This window comes from Vigna unguiculata, unplaced genomic scaffold (genome assembly GCF_004118075.2).
Source record: "Vigna unguiculata cultivar IT97K-499-35 unplaced genomic scaffold, ASM411807v1 contig_72, whole genome shotgun sequence".
Lineage (NCBI taxonomy): Eukaryota > Viridiplantae > Streptophyta > Magnoliopsida > Fabales > Fabaceae > Vigna > Vigna unguiculata.
Window position 1 is genome coordinate 29148 of NW_021011444.1, and position 24779 is coordinate 53926.

A 24779-nucleotide genomic window follows, 5' to 3' on the forward strand; every position below is an offset into this window, starting at 1 on the left:
CCGTTGATTATATTATTGCTCTATTTAATTTCATTATGCACTATTTTGTTTCATTCAATTAGATTTCAAATTTAGTTTTTACAAATTTAACTAGTTTTTCTATGTGTTTCCTTCTACTAATCTTATTTGTTATTCACATCTCCTTACTTCAGTGTACTAATATTTCATTTTCATATGTTTTATTTTAATACTGTTTGTGCAGGTTTGTCAACAGGAATTTGTCACACATTATTCATGCCTCTCTATAGATGTTTTGGTTATGTTTTTTATCTCCTATATTCTAACGTTATGTCTATTTTGATAATTTTTTCTATTATAGTGTGTGTTTAATTTTCATTGATTAGATTTTGGTTTTGGTAATTTTCATTTTGCATTATGTTTGTTTATTTAATCAGATTTGAATTTGAATTTTTAGAAACATAACTAGTTTTTCTATGTGTTCTCTTTTATTAATATCTGCTAACCCACTCTAGTGTACTAACATTTGGTTTTCATATGTTTTTGTTTAACTCCATTTCTATAGGTTTGTCAACAAGTAGTAGTGAAAGATTGTTACTACTTTGGTATCAACATTTCAATATCATATTTCTAACTCTTATACATTTCTTTTTTCTACATTGATAATTATGTTATTTTACATTTGTTTGTGTAATTAATTTTCCATTGATTATATTATTGTTGTATTTACTTTCATTATGCACTATTTTGTTTCATTCAATTAGATATTAAATTTAGTTTTTACAAATTTAACTAGTTTTTCTCTGTGTTTCCTTCTAGTAATTGTATTTGTTATTCACATCTCCTTACTTATGTGTACTAATATTTCATTTTCATATGTTTTGTTTTAATACTGTTTGTGCAGCTTTGTCAACAGAAAGTTCTCACACATTATTCATGTGTCTCTATAGACGTTTTGGTTTTGTTTTTCTATCCCTTATATTCTACCGTTGTGTCTATTTTTATATTTTTTTCTATTATAGTGTGTGTTTAAGTTTCATTGATTAGATTTTGGTTTTGGTAATTTTGATTTTGCATTATGTTTGTTTATTTAATCAGATCTGAAGTTTAATTTGTCCAAACATAACCAGTTGTGCTATGTGTTCTGTTTTATTAATATCTTCTTACAACTCTAGTGTACCAATATTTTATTTTGATCTGTTTTTGTTTAATTCCATTTCTACAGGTTTGTCAACAAGTAGTAGTGAAAGATATTTACTACTTTGGTATCAACATTTCAATATCATTTTTCTAACTCTCATACATATCTTTTTGCTACATTGATAATTATATTTTGTTTCATTCAATTAGATTTCAAATTTAGTTTTTACAAATTTAACTAGTTTTGCTATGTGTTTCCTTATAGTAATCTTATTTGTTATTCACATCTCCTTAATTCAGTGTACTAATATTTCATTTTCATATGATTTATTTTAATACTGTTTGTGCAGGTTTGTCAACAGGAAGTTGTCACACATTACTCATGCCTCTCTATAGATGTTTTGGTTTTGTTTTTATATCTCCTATATTCTACCGTTATATCTATTTTGATAATTGTTTTCAATTATAGTGTGTGTTTAATTTTTATTGATTAGATTTTGGTTTTCGTAATTTTAATTTTGCATTATGTTTGTTTATTTAATCAGATTGGAAGTTTAATTTTGACAAACACAACTAGTTTTTCTATGTGTTCTCTTTTATTAATATCTTCTTACCCACTCTAATTGACTAACATTTGATTTTCATCTGTTTTTGTTTAACTCCATTTCTACCAGTTTGTCAACAAGTAGTAGTTAAAGATTGTTACTACTTTGCTATGAACATTTCAATATCATTTTTCTAACTCTTATACACTTCTTTTTTCTACACTGATAATTAAGTTATGTTACATTAGTTTGTGTAATTAATTTTCCATTGATTATATTATTGTTCTATTTACTTTCATTATGCACTATTTTGTTTCATTCATTTAGATTTCATATTTAGTTTTTACAAATTTAACTAGTTTTTCTATGTGTTTCCTTCTACTAATCTTCTTTGTTATTCACATCTCCCTAATTCAGTGTACTAGCATTTCATTTTCATATGGTTTGTTTTAATACTGTTTGTGCAGGTTTGTCAACAGGAAGTTGTCACACATTACTCATGCCTCTCTATAGATGTTTTGGTTTTGTTTTTATATCTCCTATATTTTACCGTTATGTTATTTTGATAATTGTTTTTCTATTATAGTGTGTGTTTAATTTTTATTAATTAGGTTTTGGTTTTCGTAATTTTCATTTTGCATTATGTTTGTTTATTTAATCAGATTTGAAGTTTAATTTTTAGAAACACAACCAGTTTTTCTATGTGTTCTCTTTTATTAATATCTTCTTACCCACTCTAGTGGACTAACATTTGATTTTCATCTGTTTTTTTTAACTCCATTTCTACAAGTTTGTCAACAAGTAGTAGTTAAAGATTGTTACTACTTTGCTATCAACATTTCAATATCATTTTTCTAACTCCTATACATTTCTTTTTTCTACATTGATAATTATGTTATGTTACATATGTTTGTGCAATTAATTTTCCATTGATTATATTATTGTTCTATTTACTTTCATGATGCACTATTTTTATTCATTCAATTAGATTTCAAATTTAGTTTTTACAAATTTAACTAGTTTTTCTATGTGTTTCCTTCTACTAATCTTCTTAGTTATTCACATCTCCTTAATTCAGAGTACTAATACTTTATTTTCATATGGTTTGTTTTAATACTGTTTGTGCAGGTTTGTCAACAGGAAGTTGTCACACATTACTGATGCTTCTCTGTAGACGTTTTGGTTTTATTTTTCTATTTTCTATATTCTACCGTTATGCCTATTTTGATAATTTTTTTTCTATTATAGTGTGTGTTTAATTTTTATTGATTAGATTTTGGTTTTGCTAATTTTCATTTTGCATTATGTTTGTTTATTTAATCAGATTTGAAGTTTAATTTTTAAAAGCACAACCAGTTTTTCTTTGTGTTCTCTTTTATTAATATTTTCTTACCCACTCTAGTGGACTAACATTTGATTTTCATGTGTTTTATTTTAACTCCATTTCTACAGGTTTGTCAACAAGTAGTAGTTAAAGATTGTTACTACTTTCTATCAACATTTCAATATCATTTTTCTAACTCTTATACATTTCTTTTTTATACATTGATAATTAAGTTATGTTACATTAGTTTATGTAATTAATTTTCCATTGATTATATTATTGTTATATTTACTTTCATTATGCACTATTTTGTTTCATTCAATTAGATTTCAAATTTAGTTTTTACAAATTTAACTAGTTTTTCTATGTGTTTCCTTCTACTAATCTTCTTTGTTATTCACATCTCCTTAATTCAGTGTACTAATATTTCATTTTCATATGGTTTGTTTTAATACTGTTTGACCAGGTTTGTCAACAGGAAGTTGTCAAACATTACTCATGCCTCTCTATAGACGTTTTTGTTTTCTTTTTCTATCTCCTATATTATACCGTTATTACTATTTTAATAATTTTTTTCTATTATAGCGTGTGTTTAATTTTTATTGATTAGATTTTGGTTTCTGTAATTTTCTTTTTGCATTATGTTTGTTTATTTAATCTGATTTGAAGCTAAATTTTTACAAACATAACCAGTTGTGCTATGTGTTCTCTTTTATTAATATTTTCTTACCCACTCTAGTGGACTAACATTTGATTTTCATATGTTTTATTTTAACTTCATTTCTATTGGTTTGTCAACAAGTTGTAGTTAAAGATTGTTACTACTTTGCTATCAACATTTCAATATCATTTTTCTAACTCTTATGGATTTCTTTTCTCTACATTGATAATTAAGTTATGTTACCTTAGTTTGTGTAATTAATTTTCCATTAATTATATTATAGTTCTATTTACTTTCATTATGCACTATTTGGTTTCATTCAATTAGATTTCAAATTTAGTTTTTACAAATTTAACTAGTTTTTCTATGTGTTTCCTTCTACTAATCTTCTTTGTTATTCACATCTCCCTAATTCAGTGTACTAGTATTTCATTTTCATATGGTTTGTTTTAATACTGCTTATGCAGGTTTGTCAACAAGAAGTTGTCACACATTACTCATGCCTCTCTATAAACGTTTTGGTTTTGTTTTTCTATCTCCTATACTCTACCGTTATGTCTATTTTGATAATTGTTTTCTATTATAGTGTGTGTTTAATTTTTATTGATTAGATTTTGGTTTTCGTAATTTTCTTTTTGCATTATGTTTGTTTATTTAATCTGATTTGAAGCTAAATTTTTACAAACATAACCAGTTGTGCTATGTGTTCTCTTTTATTAATATTTTCTTACCCACTCTAGTGGACTAACATTTGATTTTCATTTGTTTTATTTTAACTCCATTTCTACAGGTTTGTCAACAAGTAGTAGTTAAAGATTGTTACTACTTTGCTATCAACATTTCAATATCATTTTTCTAACTCTTATACACTTCTTTTTTCTACACTGATAATTAAGTTATGTTACATTAGTTTGTGTAATTAATTTTCCATTGATTATATTATTGTTCTATTTACTTTCATTATGCACTATTTTGTTTCATTCACTTAGATTTCATATTTAGTTTTTACAAATTTAACTAGTTTTTCTATGTGTTTCCTTCTACTAATCTTCTTTGTTATTCACATCTCCCTAATTCAGTGTACTAGCATTTCATTTTCACATGTTTTGATTTAATACTGTTTGTGCAGGTTTGTCAACAGGAAGTTGTCACACATTACTCATGCCTCTCTATAGATGTTTTGGTTTTGTTTTTATATCTCCTATATTTTACCGTTATGTTTATTTTGATAATTGTTTTTTCTATTATAGTGTGTGTTTAATTTTTATTAATTAGGTTTTGGTTTTCGTAATTTTCATTTTGCATTATGTTTGTTTATTTAATCAGATTTGAAGTTTAATTTTTAGAAACACAACCAGTTTTTCTATGTGTTCTCTTTTATTAATATCTTCTTACCCACTCTAGTGGACTAACATTTGATTTTCATATGTTTTTTTTTAACTCCATTTCTACAAGTTTGTCAACAAGTAGTAGTTAAAGATTGTTACTACTTTGCTATCAACATTTCAATATCATTTTTCTAACTCCTATACATTTCTTTTTTCTACATTGATAATTATGTTATGTTACATATGTTTGTGCAATTAATTTTCCATTGATTATATTATTGTTCTATTTACTTTCATGATGCACTATTTTTATTCATTCAATTAGATTTCAAATTTAGTTTTTACAAATTTAACTAGTTTTTCTATGTGTTTCCTTCTACTAATCTTCTTAGTTATTCACATCTCCTTAATTCAGAGTACTAATACTTCATTTTCATATGGTTTGTTTTAATACTGTTTGTGCAGGTTTGTCAACAGGAAGTTGTCACACATTACTGATGCTTCTCTGTAGACGTTTTGGTTTTATTTTTCTATTTTCTATATTCTACCGTTATGTCTATTTTGATAATCTTTTTTCTATTATAGTGTGTGTTTAATTTTTATTGATTAGATTTTGGTTTTGCTAATTTTCATTTTGCATTATGTTTGTTTATTTAATCCGATTTGAAGTTTAATTTTTAAAAGCACAACCAATTTTTCTTTGTGTTCTCTTTTATTAATATCTTCTTACCCACTCTAGTGGAGTAACATTTGATTTTCGTCTGTTTTTGTTTAACTCCATTTCTACAGGTTTGTCAACAAGTAGTAGTTAAAGATTGTTACTACTTTACTATCAACATTTCAATATCATTTTTCTAACTCTTCTGGATTTCTTTTCTCTACATTGATAATTAAGTTATGTTACCTTAGTTTGTGTAATTAATTTTCCATTAATTATATTATAGTTCTATTTACTTTCATTATGCACTATTTGGTTTCATTCAATTAGATTTCAAATTTAGTTTTTACAAATTTAACTAGTTTTTCTATGTGTTTCCTTCTACTAATCTTCTTTGTTATTCACATCTCCCTAATTCAGTGTACTAGTATTTCATTTTCATATGGTTTGTTTTAATACTGTTTATGCAGGTTTGTCAACAGGAAGTTGTCACACATTACTGATGCTTCTCTGTAGACGTTTTGGTTTTATTTTTCTATTTTCTATATTCTACCGTTATGTCTATTTTGATAATCTTTTTTCTATTATAGTGTGTGTTTAATTTTTATTGATTAGATTTTGGTTTTGCTAATTTTCATTTTGCATTATGTTTGTTTATTTAATCCGATTTGAAGTTTAATTTTTAAAAGCACAACCAGTTTTTCTTTGTGTTCTCTTTTATTAATATCTTCTTACCCACTCTAGTGGAGTAACATTTGATTTTCGTCTGTTTTTGTTTAACTCCATTTCTACAGGTTTGTCAACAAGTAGTAGTTAAAGATTGTTACTACTTTACTATCAACATTTCAATATCATTTTTCTAACTCTTATGGATTTCTTTTCTCTACATTGATAATTAAGTTATGTTACCTTAGTTTGTGTAATTAATTTTCCATTAATTATATTATAGTTCTATTTACTTTCATTATGCACTATTTGGTTTCATTCAATTAGATTTCAAATTTAGTTTTTACAAATTTAACTAGTTTTTCTATGTGTTTCCTTCTACTAATCTTCTTTGTTATTCACATCTCCCTAATTCAGTGTACTAGTATTTCATTTTCATATGGTTTGTTTTAATACTGTTTATGCAGGTTTATCAACAAGAAGTTGTCACACATTACTCATGCCTCTCTATAAACGTTTTGGTTTTGTTTTTCTATCTCCTATACTCTACCGTTATGTCTATTTTGATAATTGTTTTCTATTATAGTGTGTGTTTAATTTTTATTGATTAGATTTTGGTTTTCGTAATTTTCTTTTGCATTATGTTTGTCTATTTAATCTGATTTGAAGCTAAATTTTTACAAACATAACCAGTTGTGCTATGTGTTCTCTTTTATTAATATTTTCTTACCCACTCTAGTGGACTAACATTTGATTTTCATGTGTTTTATTTTAACTCCATTTCTACAGGTTTGTCAACAAGTAGTAGTTAAAGATTGTTACTACTTTGCTATCAACATTTCAATATCATTTTTCTAACTCTTATACATTTCTTTTTTATACATTGATAATTAAGTTATGTTACATTAGTTTATGTAATTAATTTTCCATTGATTATATTATTGTTATATTTACTTTCATTATGCACTATTTGGTTTCATTCAATTAGATTTCAAATTTAGTTTTTACAAATTTAACTAGTTTTTCTATGTGTTTCCTTCTACTAATCTTCTTTGTTATTCACATCTCCCTAATTCAGTGTACTAGTATTTCATTTTCATATGGTTTGTTTTAATACTGTTTATGCAGGTTTGTCAACAAGAAGTTGTCACACATTACTCATGCCTCTCTATAAACGTTTTGGTTTTGTTTTTCTATCTCCTATACTCTACCGTTATGTCTATTTTAATAATTGTTTTCTATTATAGTGTGTGTTTAATTTTTATTGATTAGATTTTGGTTTTCGTAATTTTCTTTTTGCATTATGTTTGTTTATTTAATCTGATTTGAAGCTAAATTTTTACAAACATAACCAGTTGTGCTATGTGTTCTCTTTTATTAATATTTTCTTACCCACTCTAGTGGACTAACATTTGATTTTCATGTGTTTTATTTTAACTCCATTTCTACAGGTTTGTCAACAAGTAGTAGTTAAAGATTGTTACTACTTTCTATCAACATTTCAATATCATTTTTCTAACTCCTATACATTTCTTTTTTATACATTGATAATTAAGTTATGTTACATTAGTTTATGTAATTAATTTTCCATTGATTATATTATTGTTCTGTTTACTTTCATTATGCACTATTTTGTTTCATTCAATTAGACTTCAAATTTAGTTTTTACAAATTTAACTAGTTTTTCTGTGTGTTTCCTTCTACTAATCTTCTTTGTTATTCACATCTCCCTAATTCAGTGTACTAGTATTTCATTTTCATATGGTTTGTTTTAAAACTGTTTCTGCAAATTTGTCAACAGAAAGTTGTCACACATTACTCATGCCTCTCTGTAGACGTTTTTGTTTTCTTTTTCTATCTCCTATATTCTACCGTTATTACTATTTTGAGAATTTTTTTCTATTATAGCGTGTGTTTAATTTTTATTGATTAGATTTTGGTTTTGATAATTTTCTTTTTGCATTATGTTTGTTTATTTAATCTGATTTGAAGCTAAATTTTTACAAACATAACCAGTTGTGCTATGTGTTCTCTTTTATTAATATTTTCTTACCCACTCTAGTGGACTAACATTTGATTTTCATATGTTTTATTTTAACTCCATTTCTACAGGGTTGTCAACAAGTAGTAGCGAAACATTATTACTACTTTGGTATCAACATTTTATTATCATTTTTCTAACTCTTATACATTTCTTTTCTCTACATTGATAATTACGTTATGTTACATTAGTTGGTGTAATTAATTTGCTATTGATTATATTATGGTTCTATTTACTTTCGTTATGCACCATTTTGTTTCATTCAATTAGATTTCAAATTTAGTTTTTACAAATTTAACTAGTTTTTCTATGTGTTTCCTTCTACTAATCTTCTTTGTTATTCACATCTCCCTAATTCAGTCTTCTAGTATTTCATTTTCATATGGTTTGTTTTAATACTGTTTATGCAGGTTTGTCAACAAGAAGTTGTCACACATTACTCATGCCTCTCTATAAACGTTTTAGTTTTGTTTTTCTATCTCCTATATTCTATCGTTATGTCTATTTTGATAATTGTTTTCTATTATAGTGTGTGTTTAATTTTTATTGATTAGATTTTGGTTTTCGTAATTTTAATTTTGCATTATGTTTGTTTATTTAATCAGATTAGAAGTTTAATTTTGACAAACACAACCAGTTGTGCTATGTGTTCTCTTGTATTACTATTTTCTTACCCACTCTAGTGGACTAACATATGATTTTCATCTATTTTTCTTTATTTCCATTTCTACATGTTTGTCAACAAGTACTAGTGAAAGATTGTTACTACTTTTGTATCCACATTTCAATTTCATTTTTCTAACTCTTATACATTTGTTTTGTCTACATTGATAATTATTTTATGTTATATTAGTTTGTTTAATTAAGTTTCCATTGATAATATTATTGTTCTATTTACTTTCATTATGCACTATTTTGTTTAATTCAATTAGATTTCAAATTTAGCTTTTACAGTTTTTCTATGTCTTTCCTTCTACTAATCTTCTTTGTTTTTCGCATCTCCTTACTTAAGTGTACTAATATTTCATTTTCATATGTTTTGTTTTAATACTGTTTGTGCAGGTTTGTCAACAGAACATTGTCACACATTATTCATGCCTCTATATAGACGTTTCGGTTTTGTTTTTCTATCTCCTATATTCTACTATTATGCCTATTTTGATAATTTTTTTCTATTGTAGTGTGTGTTTAATTTTCATTGATTAGATTTTGGTTTTGGTAATTTTCATTTTGCATTTTGTTTGTTTATTTAATCAGATTTGAAGTTTAATTATTACAAACATAACCAGTCTGCTTTGTGTTCTCTTTTATTATTACCTTCTTACCCACTCTAGTGTCCTAACATATGATTTTCATTTGTTTTTGTTTATTTCTATTTCTACATGTTTGTCAACAAGTAGTAGTGAAAGATTGTTACTACTTTTGTATCAACATTTCAATTTAATTTTTCTAACTCTTACACATTTCTTTTTTCTACATTGATAATTATGTTATGTTACATTAGTTTGTGTAATTAAGTTTCCATTGATTATATTATTGTTCTATTTACTTTCATTATGCACTATTTTGTTTAATTCAATTAGATTTCAAATTTAGTTTTTACAAATATAACTACTTTTTCTATTTGTTTTCTTCTACTAATGTTCTTTGTTATTCATATCTCCTTACTTCAGTGTACTAATACTTCATTTTCATATGTTTTGTTTTAATACTGTTTGTGCAGGTTGGTCAACAAGAAGTTGTCACACATTACTAATGCCTCTCTATAGACGTTTTGTTTTTTTTTTCTATCTCCTATATTCTACCGTTCTGTCTATTTTGATAATTTTTTTCTATTATAGTGTGCGTTTAATTTTCATTGATTAGATTTTGGTTTCTGTAACTTTCATTTTGCATTATGTTTTTTTATTTAATCAGATTTGAAATTTAATTTTTACAAACATAACCAATTTTGCTATGTGTTCTGTGTTATTAATATCTTCTTACTCACCCTAGTGTACTAACATTTGATTTTGATCTGTTTTTGTTTAATTTCATTTCTACAGGTTTGTCAACCAGTAGTAGTGAAAGATTGTTACTACTTTGCTATCAACATTACAATATCATTTTTCTAACTCTTATATATTTCTTTTCTCTACATTGATAATTATGTTATGTTACAGTAGTTTGTGTAATTAATTTTTCATTGGTTATATTATTGCTCTATTTAGTTTCATTATGCACTATTTTATTTCATTGAATTAGATTTCAAATTTAGTTTTTACAAATTGAACTAATTTTTCTATGTGTTTCCTTCTATTAATGTTATTTGTTATTCACATCACCTTACTTAAGTGTACTAATATTTCATTTTCATATGTTTTGTTTTAATACTGTTTGTGCAGGTTTGTAAACAAGAAGTTGTCACACATTATTTATGCGTCTCTATAGACATTTTGGTTTTATTTTTCTATCTCTTATATTCTACCGTTATTACTATTTTGATAATTGTTTTCTATTATAGCGTGTGTTTAATTTTCAATGATTATATTTTGGTGTTGGTAATTTTCATTTTGCATTATGTTTATTTATTCAATCAGATTTGAAGTTTAATTTTTACAAACATAACCAGATTTGTTATGTGTTCTCCTTTATTATTATCTTCTTACCCACTCTAGTGTACTAACATTTGATTTTCATCTGTTTTTGTTGAATTCCATTTCTATAGGTTTGTCAACAAGTAGTAGCGAAACATTATTACTACTTTGGTATCAACATTTTATTATCATTTTTCTAACTATTATACATTTCTTTTCTCTACACTGATAATTACGTTATGTTACATTAGTTGGTGTAATTAATTTTCTATTGATTATATTATTGTTCTATTTACTTTCGTTATGCACTATTTTGTTTCATTCAATTAGATTTCAAATTTAGTTTTTACAAATTTAACTAGTTTTTCTATGTGTTTCCTTCTACTAATCTTCTTTGTTATTCATATCTCCCTAATTCAGTGTACTAGTATTTCATTTTCATATGGTTTGTTTTAAAACTGTTTCTGCAAATTTGTCAACAGAAAGTTGTCACACATTACTCATGCCTCTCTATAGACGTTTTTGTTTTCTTTTTCTATCTCCTATAATCTACCGTTATTACTATTTTGATAATTTTTTTCTATTATAGCGTGTGTTTAATTTTTATTAATTAGATTTTGGTTTTGGTAATTTTCTTTTTGCATTATGTTTGTTTATTTAATCTGATTTGAAGCTAAATTTTTACAAACATAACCAGTTGTGCTATGTGTTCTCTTTTATTAATATTTTCTTACCCACTCTAGTGGACTAACATTTGATTTTCATATGTTTTATTTTAACTCCATTTCTATTGGTTTGTCAACAAGTTGTAGTTAAAGATTGTTACTACTTTGCTATCAAAATTTCAATATGATTTTTCTAACTGTTATACATTTCTTTTTTCTACATTGATAATTAAGTTATGTTACATTAGTTTGTGTAATTAATTTTCCATTGATTATATTATTGTTCTATTTACTTTCATTATGCACCATTTTGTTTCATTCAATTAGATTTCAAATTTAGTTTTTACAAATTTAACTAGTTTTTCTTTGTGTTTCCTTCTACTAATCTTCTTTGTTATTCACATCTGCCTAATTCAGTGTACTAGTATTTCATTTTCCTATGGTTTGTTTTAATACTGTTTATGAAGGTTTGTCAACAAGAAGTTGTCACACATTACTCATGCCTCTCTATAAACGTTTTAGTTTTGTTTTTTTATCTCCTATATTCTATCGTTATGTCTATTTTGATAATTGTTTTCTATTATAATGTGTGTTTAGTTTTTATTGATTAGATTTTGGTTTTCGTAATTTTAATTTTGCATTATGTTTGTTTATTTAATCAGATTGGAAGTTTAATTTTGACAAACACAACCAGTTATGCTATGTGTTCTCTTTTATTAATATTTTCTTACCCACTCTAGTGGACTAACATTTGATTTTCATCTATTTTTCTTTAACTCCATTTCTACATGTTTGTCAACAAGTAGTAGTGAAAGATTGTTACTACTTTGGTATCAACATTTCACTATCATTTTTCTAACTCTTATACATTTCTTTTTTCTACATTGATAATTATGTTATGTTACATTAGTTTGTGCAATTAATTTTCCAATGATTATATTATTGTTCTATTTACTTTCATTATGCACTATTTTTTTTTCATTCAATTAGATTTCAAATTTAGTTTTTACAAATTTAACTAGTTTTTCTATGTGTTTCCTTCTACTAATCTTCTTTGTTATTCACATCTCCCTAATTCAGTGTACGAGTATTTCATTTTCATATGGTTTGTTTTAATACTGTTTGTGGAGGTTTGTCTACAGGAAGTTGTCACACATTACTCATGCCTCTCTATAGACATTTTGGTTTTGTTTTTATATCTCCTATATTCTACCGTTATGTCTATTTTGATAATCTTTTTTCTATTATAGTGTGTGTTTAATTTTTATTGATTAGATTTTGGTTTTCGTAATTTTAATTTTGCATTATGTTTGTTTATTTAATCAGGTTGGAAGTTTAATTTTGACATACACAACCAGTTGTGCTATGTGTTCTCTTTTATTAATATTTTCTTAGCCACTCTAGTGGACTAACATTTGATTTTCATCTATTTTTCTTTAACTCCATTTCTACATGTTTGTCAACAAGTAGTAGTGAAAGATTGTTACTACTTTGGTATCAACATTTCACTATCATTTTTCTAACTCTTATACATTTCTTTTTTCAACATTGATAATTATGTTATGTTACATTAGTTTGTGCAATTAATTTTCCATTGATTATATTATTGTTCTATTTACTTTCATTATGCACTATTTTGTTTCATTCAATTAGATTTTAAAATTTGTTCTTACAAATTTAACTAGTTTTTCTACGTCTTCCCTTCTTCTAATCTTCTTTGTTATTCACATCTCCTTAATTCAATGTACTAATATTTCATTTTCATACAGTTTGTTTTAATACTGTTTGTGCAGGTTGGTCAACAGGAAGTTGTCACACATTACTCATGCCTCTATATAGTCATTTTGGTTTTATTTTTCTATTTTTTATATTCTACCGTTATAATATCTATTTTGATAATTGTTTTCTATTGTAGTGTGTGTTTAATTTTTATTGATTTGATTTTGGTTTTGCTAATTTTCATTTTACGTTATGTTTGTTTATTTAAACAGATTTGAAGTTTAATTTTTACAAACACAACCAGTTTTTCTATGTGTTCTCTTTTATTAATATCTTCTTACCCACTCTAGTGGACTAACATTTGATTTTCGTCTGTTTTTGTTTAACTCCATTTCTACAGGTTTGTCAACAAGTACTAGTTAAATATTGTTACTACTTTGCTATCAACATTTCAATATCATTTTTCTAACTCTTATACACTTCTTTTTTCTACATTGATAATTATGTTATGTTACATTAGTTTGTGTAATTAATTTTCCATTGATTATATTATTGTTATATTTACTTTCATTATGCACTATTTTGTTTCATTCAATTAGATTTCAAATTTAGCTTTTACAAATTTAACTAGTTTTTCTATGTCTTTCCTTCTACTAATCTTCTTTGCTTTTCGCATCTCCTTACTTAAGTGTACTAATATTTCATTTTCATATGTTTTGTTTTAATACTGTTTGTGCAGGTTTGTCAACAGGACATTGTCACACATTATTCATGCCTCTATATAGACGTTTCGGTTTTGTTTTTCTATCTCCTATATTCTACTATTATGCCTATTTTGATTATTTTTTTCTATTATAGTGTGTGTTTAATTTTCATTGATTAGATTTTGGTTTTGGAAATTTTCAATTTGCATTATGTTTGTTTATTTAATCAAATTTGAAGTTCAATTTTTACAAACATAACTAGTTGTGCTATGTGTTCTATTTTATTAATATCTTCTTACCCACTCTAGTGAACGAACATTTGATTTTCATATGTTTTGTTGTTTAACTCCATTTCTACAGATTTGTCAACAAGTAGTAGTGAGAGATTGTTACTACTTTGGTATCAACATTTCAATATCATTTTTCAAACTTTTATACATTTCTTTTATCTACATGGATAATTAAGTTATGTTACATTAATTTGTGTAATTAATTTTCCATTGATTATATTATGGTTCTATTTACGTTCATTATGCACTATTTTGTTTCATTCAATTAGATTTCAAATTTAGTTTTTACAAATTTAACTAGTTTTTCTAGGTGTTTCCTTCTACTAATCTTCTTTGTTATTCACGTCTCCTTAATTCATTGTACTAGTATTTCATTTTCATATGGTTTGTTTTAATAATGTTTGTGCAGGTTTGTCAACAGGAAGTTGTCACACATTACTCATGCCTCTCTATAAACGTTTTGGTTTTGTTTTTCTATCTCCTATATTCTACCGTTTCGTCTATTTTGATAATTTTTTTTTCTGTTATAGTGTGTGTTTAATTATCATTAATTAGATTTTGGTTTTGGTAATTTTCATTTTGCATTATGTTTTTTTATTTAATCGGATTTGAAGCTAAATTTTTACAAACATATCCAGTTGTGCTATGTGTTCTCTTTTATTAATATCTTCTTACCCACTCTAGTGGACTAATATTTGATATTCACCTGTTTTTGTTTAATTCCATTTCTACAGGTTTGTCAACAAGTAGTAGTGAACGATTGTTACTACTTTGGTATCAACATTTCAATATCATTTTTCTAACTCTTATACATTTCTTTTCTCTACATTGATAATTATTTTATGTTATATTAGTATGTGTAATTAATTTTCCGTTGATTATATTATTGTTCTATTTACTTTTATTGTGCACCATTTTCTTTCATTCAATTTGATTTCAAATTTACTTTTTACAAATTTAACTAGTTTTTCTATGTATTTCCTTCTACTAATCTTCTTTGTTATTCACATCTTCTTACTTCAGTGTACTAATATTTCATTTTCATATGTTTTGTTTTAATATTGTTTGTGCAGGTTTGTCAACTGGAAGTAGTCACGCATTACTCATGCCTCTCTAAAAGTGTCTTGGTTTTGTTTTACTATCTCAGATATTCTTCCGTTATGTCTACTTTGAATTTATTTTTCTATTAGAGTGTGGGTTTAGTTTGCCTTGATTAGATATTGGTTTTGGTAATTTTCATTTTGCATTTTGTTTGTTTATTTGATCAGATTTGAAGTTTACCTATTACAAACATAACCAGTCTGCTTTGTGTTCTCTTTTATTATTACCTTCTTACCCACTCTAGTGTCCTAACATATGATTTTCATTTGTTTTTGTTTATTTCTATTTCTACATTTTTGTCAACAAGTAGTAGTGAAAGATTGTTACTACTTTTGTATCAACATTTCAATTTAATTTTTCTAACTCTTACACATTTCTTTTCTCTACATTGATAATTATGTTATGTTAGATTAGTTTGTGTAATTAAGTTTCCATTGATAATATTATTGTTCTTTTTACTTTCATTATGCACGATTTTGTTTCATTCAATTAGATTTCAAATTTAGTTTTTACAAATTTAACTATTTTTTCTATGTGTTTCCTTCTACTAATCTTCTTTGCTATCCACATCTCCTTATTTCAATGTACTAATACTTCATTTTCATATGTTTTGTTTTAATACTGTTTGTGTAGGTTGGTCAACAGGAAGTTGTCACACATTACTAATGCCTCTCTATAGATGTTTTGGTTTTTTTTTCTATCTCCTATATTCTACCGTTATGTCTATTTTGATAATTTTTTTCTATTATAGTGTGTGTTTAATATTCATTGATAAGATTTTGGTTTTGGTAACTTTCATTTTACATTATGTTTTTTTATTTAATCAGATTTGAAGTTTAATTTTTACAAACATAACCAGTTGTGCTATGTGTTCTGTGTTATTAATATCTTCTTACTCACCCTAGTGTACTAACATTTGATTTTGATCCGTTTTTGTTTAATTTCATTTCTACAGGTTTGTCAACCAGTAGTAGTGAAAGATTGTTAATACTTTGGTATCAACATTTCAATATCATTTTTCTAACTCTTATACATTTCTTTTTTCTACATTGATAATTATGTTATGTTACATTAGTTTGTGTAATTAAGTTTCCATTGATTATATTATTGTTCTATTTACTTTCATTATGCATGATTTTGTTTCATTCAATTAGATTTCAAATTTAGTTTTTACAAATATAACTACTTTTTCTATTTGTTTTCTTCTCCTAATGTTCTTTGTTATTCATATCTCCTTACTTCAGTGTACTAATACTTTATTTTCATATGTTTTGTTTTAATACTGTTTGTGCAGGTTGGTCAACAGGAAGTTGTCACACATTACTGATGCCTCTCTATAGACGTTTTGGTTTTTTTTGTATCTCCTATATTCTACCGTTTTGTCTATTTTGTTAATTTTTTTCTATTATAGTGTGCGTTTAATTTTCATTGATTAGATTTTGGTTTTGGTAACTTTCATTTTGCATTATGTTTGTTTATTTAATCAGATTTGAAGTTTAATTTTTAAAAACATAACCAATTGTGCTATGTGTTCTGTTTTATTAATATCTTCTTACCCACTCTAGTGTACTAGCATTTGATTTTCATATGTGTTTTTGTCTAATTCCATTTCTACAGGGTTGTCAAGAAGTAGTAGTGAAAGATTGTTACTACTTTGCTATCAACATTTCAATATCATTTTTCTAACTCTTATACATTTCTTTTCTCTACATTGATAATTATGTAATGTTACACTAGTTTGTGTAATTAATTTTCCATTGATTATATTATTGTTTTATGTACTTTCATTATGCACCATATCGTTTCATTCAATTAGATTTCAAATTTAGTGTTTACAAATTTAATTAGTTTTCTATGTGTTTCCTTATACTAATCTTCTTTGTTTTTCACAGCTCCTTACTTAAGTGTACTAATATTTCATCTTCATATGTTTGGTTTTAATACCGTTTGTGTAGGTTTGTGAACAGGACATTGTCACACATTATTCAAGCCTCTTTATAGACGTTGGGGTTTTGTTTTTCTAACTCCTATATTCTACTATTATCTCTATTTTGATATTTTCTTCTATTATAGTATGTTTTTAATTTTCATTGATTAGATTTTAGTTTTGGTAATTTTCATTTTGCATTTTGTTTGTTTATTTAATCACATTTGAAGTTTAATTTTTACAAACATAACCAGTCTGCTATGAGTTCTCTTTTATTATTACCTTCTTAGCCACTCTAGTGTACTAACATATGATTTTAATGTTGTCAACACCCAATTTCGTCCGGCTAAATAAATAATAGAATAAATAATAATTTGTTTTTTTTCAGAAAAAGGTAAAAAAAAATAATAATAAAAAATAAAAAAAGTTTTCTCTTTGTTTTTTTTTTTTGCTTTGTCTAAATAATAATAATAACAGAATAATAATAATAATAATAATAATAATAATAATAATAATAAAAAATAAATAAATAAAAAGAAAAAAACTTTGTTTTAATCTTGTATGTATTTTCTTTTGAGGCTTTTGTTTCTATTTTAGCCCAAAATATTCTATACACCCACACCGTTTTTCTCGCAACTAATGGTAGCCCAAAATTTAGTTTTTGCACCCCCATTCTATGCTTTGTCGTTTCTGCTCCAGATTAAGAAGTTAGTCTAATAATTAGAAACAGAATATGCTCTAATATTTAGAATTATTTACTCTGATTTTGTGCTCTGATTTTATGACACCTTTTTTTTCCCAGATAAAGAAAGTAGTAATATAATTCAAAACAAAATCTCTTTTACTAATTAAAATTAATTTTGCTGATCACATTTGATTTTGTGCTCTGTTTTTTATATGATTTGATTCTCATTTTGTAATAATTTTAAGACCAGTTCTTGCCTTTTAAAACTCGTTGTAGTTAATGCAGACCTTTATTACGAGATTACATTAGATTTATAATGTGTTGTGTATATAAACCCATCAGAAAAATAAGAAAGGATGAATTTTCTCTCTCAAAAATTTCTAGAGCCCTCTTTCACTCTAAGCACACATTCTCTTTTAACCCTCACACATACAAAAACCCGCTCACCATCAATCGCCACCCCCACGTGCTTCTTAGTGTTCCAACAGAATTATTGCAAGTCTGATCTCCCGTCCAGGTTCGCAAAATTAATTTTTTATTGTGTCATGCAATATTTCTCGAGATGTGTTTTATCTTGGTTGAATTTGATGTTTTCAGTATTTCTTTTGATATAAAAAAAACATTACTGTCATGTCTTTTGGGGTTCATTAGTTTTATAATTAAGGTTTTGTTGATTGCTTTGGGTTGTGAACATTGTTGCATGAATAAGTGAGAGATATCATGTTTTGACATTGTATGAATATGTTGTGCCATTTTTTTTCATGTTAAGGGTTGTAAAAATTTTTCATATTAAAATAATATGTTTAATCCTAAACGTTATTTCCTAATCTTTTATTTATTTATTTTCCTAATGTTTTCATAAATTGTGGATATGAAATAGTCAAATTTTGTTGGGTATCAATGTCTTATTTCGAAAGTTTTTTTTAAAGGAAGTGATAACAAATAAATAATTTAAATACCCTTTTAACTTTTAAAATGTATAAGTGCTCGTGTGACCGCTCGCGTCAACTTAGTACTTAATACCTTCGCTTTTCTATAAGATTACTAAAAAATACAAAATATTCAAATATTAAAAAAGAGTGATATCAACATCTTCGAACAAATTGTTTTCAAAAAGTATTTTCATAAAGAACTACGTGACCCTGATTCTCCATTATGAATGGAGATACGTAGGAGCAAGGAGTAATCATTGTCGGGCCCAAAAAATAAAAAATCTTTTTTGTTTCTTTTGTTTTTCTTTGTCATCTTTATTTATTTATTTATTTTTATTATTGTTAATTTATTAATTTATTAATTTTTTATTTTGTTTTATTTATTTATATTTTATCTATTTATTTTATTTTATTTCTTTTTAAAATAAATATTTAAAGGAGACCACATCAATTTGTATTTTAATTAAAGGTACCGTCTTAAGGATGGGCGTTGTAGGGTGCTAAAACCTTCCCTACGCGTAATTAACTCCCGTACCCCCAATCTCTGTTTTCGTAGACCTTGCTCTTTTTATGGTTTTCCATAGTTTCCTATAATAACTATGGTGGCGACTCCAAAACTCTTTTTTACAAATTTTATTTTTTTGGTTCGTCATCCCGTCGCGATTTCGATTGTGACAGATGGCGACTCTGCTGGGGACTTTAGAGAGTTAGGCCATTTAATTAAATATAAAATTCATGTGGTTGTTTCAAATTTTTTTTAATTAATTAATTTATTTATTTATATTTTTTCTCTTTTCTTTTTCTTTTTTTGTCTTATTTTATTTGTTTTATTTTATTTTATTTTATTTCTTATTAATATTTTTGTGTATATTTTTTTAATTTTGGATGATTTTTATTTTATTTATTTATTGTTCATAGTGCTTTGTTTTTATGCTTGACTTTTGAATCCTAGGATAAATGACTATATTATATATATATTTGGCTGTTTTTTTTCTTTGTTTATTTGCAGGAAGGGGTTTGGGTATGCATTATACTCCCTTCACACACACACTATGTGCATGACATGAGTGGGGCCCTATACCCGGGCCTGAGTAACTTTAGAAATAGAGGGGATTGTGTAGCAGTGTCACAGTGGATGTACTTCCCAAGTGGTCATTGTGAGAACCCCAGCTAGAGTTTGTTTGCTTCATTGGTACTCCCACCTCTTGTTGTTTACCAACTGTCGTGGGAAATGCCATGAAGTGGGCCATAGCTCTAGTGACCTTGATATTTAGGTATTAGGAAACCATCCTGATAAGCGCATGTATTTTACCTTAGATCCATTAGGCACCAAACCCAATGGATAAGGCACAAAGGGAGATTGTTTTTTCCTCGTTTCATTTTATTTATTATTATTAGTATCTTTTTTTTAATTAATTATTTATTATTATTATTATTGGGTTTTTCTTTCTTTCCTTTTGATTTTTGATTTAGTAATAAAATAGTGCATGAAATATTATTGCATCCATATATTTATGTTTTCCCATGTCATCTCATCATGTTTATTTACTTTTAGGTCCAAAATTATAAAGTTGTGTTTAAGTTTAAAAAGAAAAGGCGAATTAACATGGAATTTGGGAGTCGGGGGACAATTAGGATTTGACATTGTGAAGAAGAAATTATCCTTTAGGGTTGTAGAAAGTAATTTGAGTAATTTAAGAACATGATAGCTAGGGCTAAAGATTAAGTTTTCTTTCTAACACATTGATTTATGAGCTTTCTATAGGATTGGGTTTGTGTGGACTTTTTTCCATGTCAATTTCTATTTACTCACAACTTTATAATTTCTTAATAAAATAAATGATTTGCATTATGTTTTTCCTTCCTTTTCTTCTTCTTATTTTTATTTTAATAAAAATAATAGAGCAAAAATAATAAAAACAAATACGGGAAGGCCAAGGCACCCTTACAGGACGCGAGCAAATAGTAAAAACATGGAGGACTGGGAAACTGCACAAGAGACAATAAAAGCAGATATCAGTCAACTAAAGGACCAAGTAGGTCAAATCTTGGAGGCCTTGAAGTCCTTAAGGGCCTCAGGAGAAGCTTCATCAGCAAAGGGTGAGAAAAGCACTCATGACGCTCCTATTGCTTTTCCAACATACGGATTGCCATCGAGTTACACCCCACCTGTTGGAGATTATTCAGAGGCTGAACATGCTTCCTTCTCATTCCCAATCAATACTCCAAGGAATGAAGGGACTACCTTTGCAGAACCACGAGTGACTGTAATACCTAAGCCTTTAAACACAACTGTCGATGATGACTCTTTGGGCAAGATTACACCACACCCTACTATGCAGTCCGTATTCGTTGATGTTGAGGGAACCAAAACTAAGTTGGAAATTTTGGAAGAACGAATACGAGCTATTGAGGGAGGTGGAAACTATGGGTTTGGCGATGTTGCAGGTTTAAGCTTAGTTCGTGATGTAACAATACCTCACAAGTTTAAGGTTCCGGAGTTCGAAAAGTACAAGGGTACCACATGTCCTAGAAGCCATCTAACCATGTATTATCGAAAGATGGCCGCCTATGCTTACGATGACAAATTGTTGATCCACTTCTTCCAAGACAGTTTGGTTGGGGCAGCATTGAGTTGGTATACCCACTTGGAGGCGTCTCGCATTCGCTCTTGGATGGATTTGGTAGATGCTTTTCTGAAACAGTACAAGTATAACATGGATATTGCGCCAGATCGTTTGCAATTGCAGAACATAGCCAAAAGGGATGCAGAATCATTTAAAGAGTATGCCCAACGATGGAGAGAGCTTGCTGCTCAAGTGGAGCCTCCTCTTCATGATAAAGAAATGGTGGCAATGTTTGTGAGCACGTTACAACCACCGTTCTATGAACACATGGTAGGGAATGTATCTTCAGTTTTCGCCGATATTATCATCATAGGTGAAAGGATAGAGATCGGGCTGAAGAATGGAAAGATTGCATATAGCCCGCTCGCGGCTACAACTCCTAAAAGCCCGATTTCAGTCTCGGGAAGAAGATGGAAGTAGAGGTGCACGCAGTATCAACAATACCTAAGTGGGAAAATCAGACTCTTGCTTACCAAGCACAATCTCCACAACAGGGATCCTATCAATCACAACACAATAACACTTGGAAAATTGAGGCTAACACAAATCCCAACCAGTCTTTGGGGCAAATCACTAGTCCTAGAAGGAATCAAGAAAGGAATTATATTCATTTCACTCCTATTCCTGTGACTTACACGGAGTTGTTGCCAGATCTACTCCGTAATGCTTTGGTAGCTATCTGCCCGATGAAGCCTTTGGAGCCACCATACCCTAAGTATTTTGATGTAAATGCCACATGTGATTATCACGGGGGAGCCATTGGTCACTCTACTGAGAAATGTTTGTCTTACAAACACAAAGTTCAGGCATTAATCGACTCAGGGTGGTTAAAATTTCAAGAGAATAAACCCAACATTAAGACCAATCCCCTATCTGGGCATGATAATGCTTCAATAAATGCTATTGATCTCGAGGGACGCCAGTTGGTGAAGAATGTGAGCGAAATTAAGAGTTCACGAAGGTTTATTTTTGAGACACTACTAACAGTAGGATTATTGGAAGGTGAATATAACTTAAGGGATGCATGCGGGTTCCATCCAGGTGCTGAACATTCCATCGAGGCGTGCAAAAAGTTTGAAAATTTTCTACAAAAATTGATCGACAAGAACTTCGTGCAAGTATGTTGTGGGGACAAAGATGACAAGAGGAGGCTGGTAGAAGAAAAGAATGAGCTAGGCCTGGCTCGCATAGAAGGACAAGAACGAAGAAAAGGGAAGATTTGCATCAGTGACATCAAAGAGAGCTTCCGCAGTGTTAGATGGATTAACACTTGTCAGATATCACCCATCGAGGATGGAAATGGATTGGAAAGCTTAGACTTTGTGCGGTCCTGTCCTCCAGACATATAGTTGAATAATTGAGAGATAACGAATTACCCGTGATGTTTAATTTGGAGAAAATGTTTTTTTAGTTTATCCTATTGCTTTACCCGGAGGGACTTTACGTGATGTTTTTTTTCTTTTATGCTTAGTGTGACAATACAAAACATTTATAATTTGCATTTTCGATCGTTTTCGTTTTATCTATTCGTTTTGTAAACTCAAATAATACAAATATGATGATGAATATTTTAAATGTCGGTATTCCTGATTTTGAGCACTCTATTGACAATATGGAAGATGATAATGAGGATGACTGAGAACCTTCTCCTTTTTGTCAAAAATGAATGGGGCAATTGAGGCTGCTAATAAAAATACAAAGAGGATTATATAAAAGATGTTGGTCATGTATAAGGATTGGCATGAGATGCTTCCTTTTGCTTTGCATGGATATTGTACATCAATACATACTTCAACTGGGGCAACACCTTTCTCTCTAGTATATGAAATGGAGGCAGTACTCCCTTTTGAAGTAGAGATTCCATCCTTGCGAGTATTGATGAAAACCCAATTAGAAGAAGCAGAATGGGTTCAGGCCAGACTTGACCAGCTTAACCTCATTGAGGAAAAAAGGTTAACTGCGGTGTGTCATGGACAATTATACCAAAGAAGAATGAAGAAAGCATTTGACAAAAAGGTACGTCCCAGAGAGTTCCATCAAGGCGATCTAGTTTTAAAAAATCTTACCTATACAAAAGGACCATAGAGGCAAATGGACTCCAAATTATGAAGGCCCGTATGTGGTGAAGAAAGCATTCTCTAGTGGGGCACTAATTCTCATAAGGATGAATGGGGAGGAGTTACCGTTGTCAGTCAACTCTGATGCGGTTAAATTTTTTTATGCATGATGATTCCATAATAGAGGATGCAACTAAGGATATCGACATTGTTTTCAAGATTTTTGTATTTCGTTTTATTTGATAAAAAATATATCATTTGGGTTTTCATAAATGTGTTGTAAAAGTGTCACACTGAGCTGGTAATTAAAAATATTGGTAAAAATGTATATTTGTGTAAAGAAAACATCACGGGTATATTCGCTAGATGCATACTAGCTCCTAAAGGGTGTCGTGGTGGCCAAAAGAATACAATGTAAATATAAAAAAATGAGGAAAGGAAAGGAAGGAAAAGTACGGGTTTTGTGCATCCATGCATTCATGCACCCTCATCACATCATACCATTTTTTTTATCATCAAAAACATATTTTGAAAAGTCCGAAAAGGAAAATAAGGGCCCACAGGGGCAGGTTTTCAGTTGGGCTCACTTTACGTCTTTTTCAAAGGCATTCATGTTGTGTTTGTCTATGCTTAAATCAATATGCAGGTTTTCCTTTGGATGTAGACCCTCTCCTCGGGATTGGTCTAATCTTTTCAAAAAGAAATTATATTTGCAAAAGGTATATGTTTTAGGATCGGGGCCCTCTACGTGGTAATGGTCATCGAATCCTTTGGATGTAGACCCTCTCCTCGGGATGGGTCTAATCTTTCTCAAAAAGTTTTAGTTTACAAAGAGTTTATGTTTTTGGATCGAGGCCCTCTACGTGGTAATGGTCTCCGAATCCTTTAGATGTTGACCCTCTCCTTAGGATTGGTCTAATCTTTTTCAAAAAGTTTTAGTTTACAAAGAGTTTTTGTCTTTGGATCGAGGCCCTCTACGTGGTAATGGTCGCCGAATCCTTTAGATGTAGACCTTCTCCTCAGGATTGGTCTAATCTTTTCAAAAGAAATTATATTGGCAAAAAGTATATGTTTTGGTATCGGGGCCCTCTACGTGGTAATGGTCGCCGAATCCTGTAGATATAGACCCTCTCCTCGGGATTGGTCTATTTTTTTTCAAAAAGTTTAGTTTGCAA

General features: G+C 28.2%; 1 protein-coding gene across 1 annotated transcript; it reads left to right on the top strand.

Annotated features, from left to right (window-relative positions):
• The first annotated feature begins 20893 nt into the window (after positions 1-20893).
• Positions 20894-22896, top strand: LOC114172940. Its single transcript, XM_028057105.1, has 2 exons — positions 20894-21943; positions 22042-22896. The coding sequence occupies exons 1-2, from the start codon at positions 20894-20896 to the stop codon at positions 22894-22896; spliced, it is 1905 nt and encodes a 634-aa protein (XP_027912906.1).
• The last annotated feature ends 1883 nt before the right edge of the window (positions 22897-24779 follow it).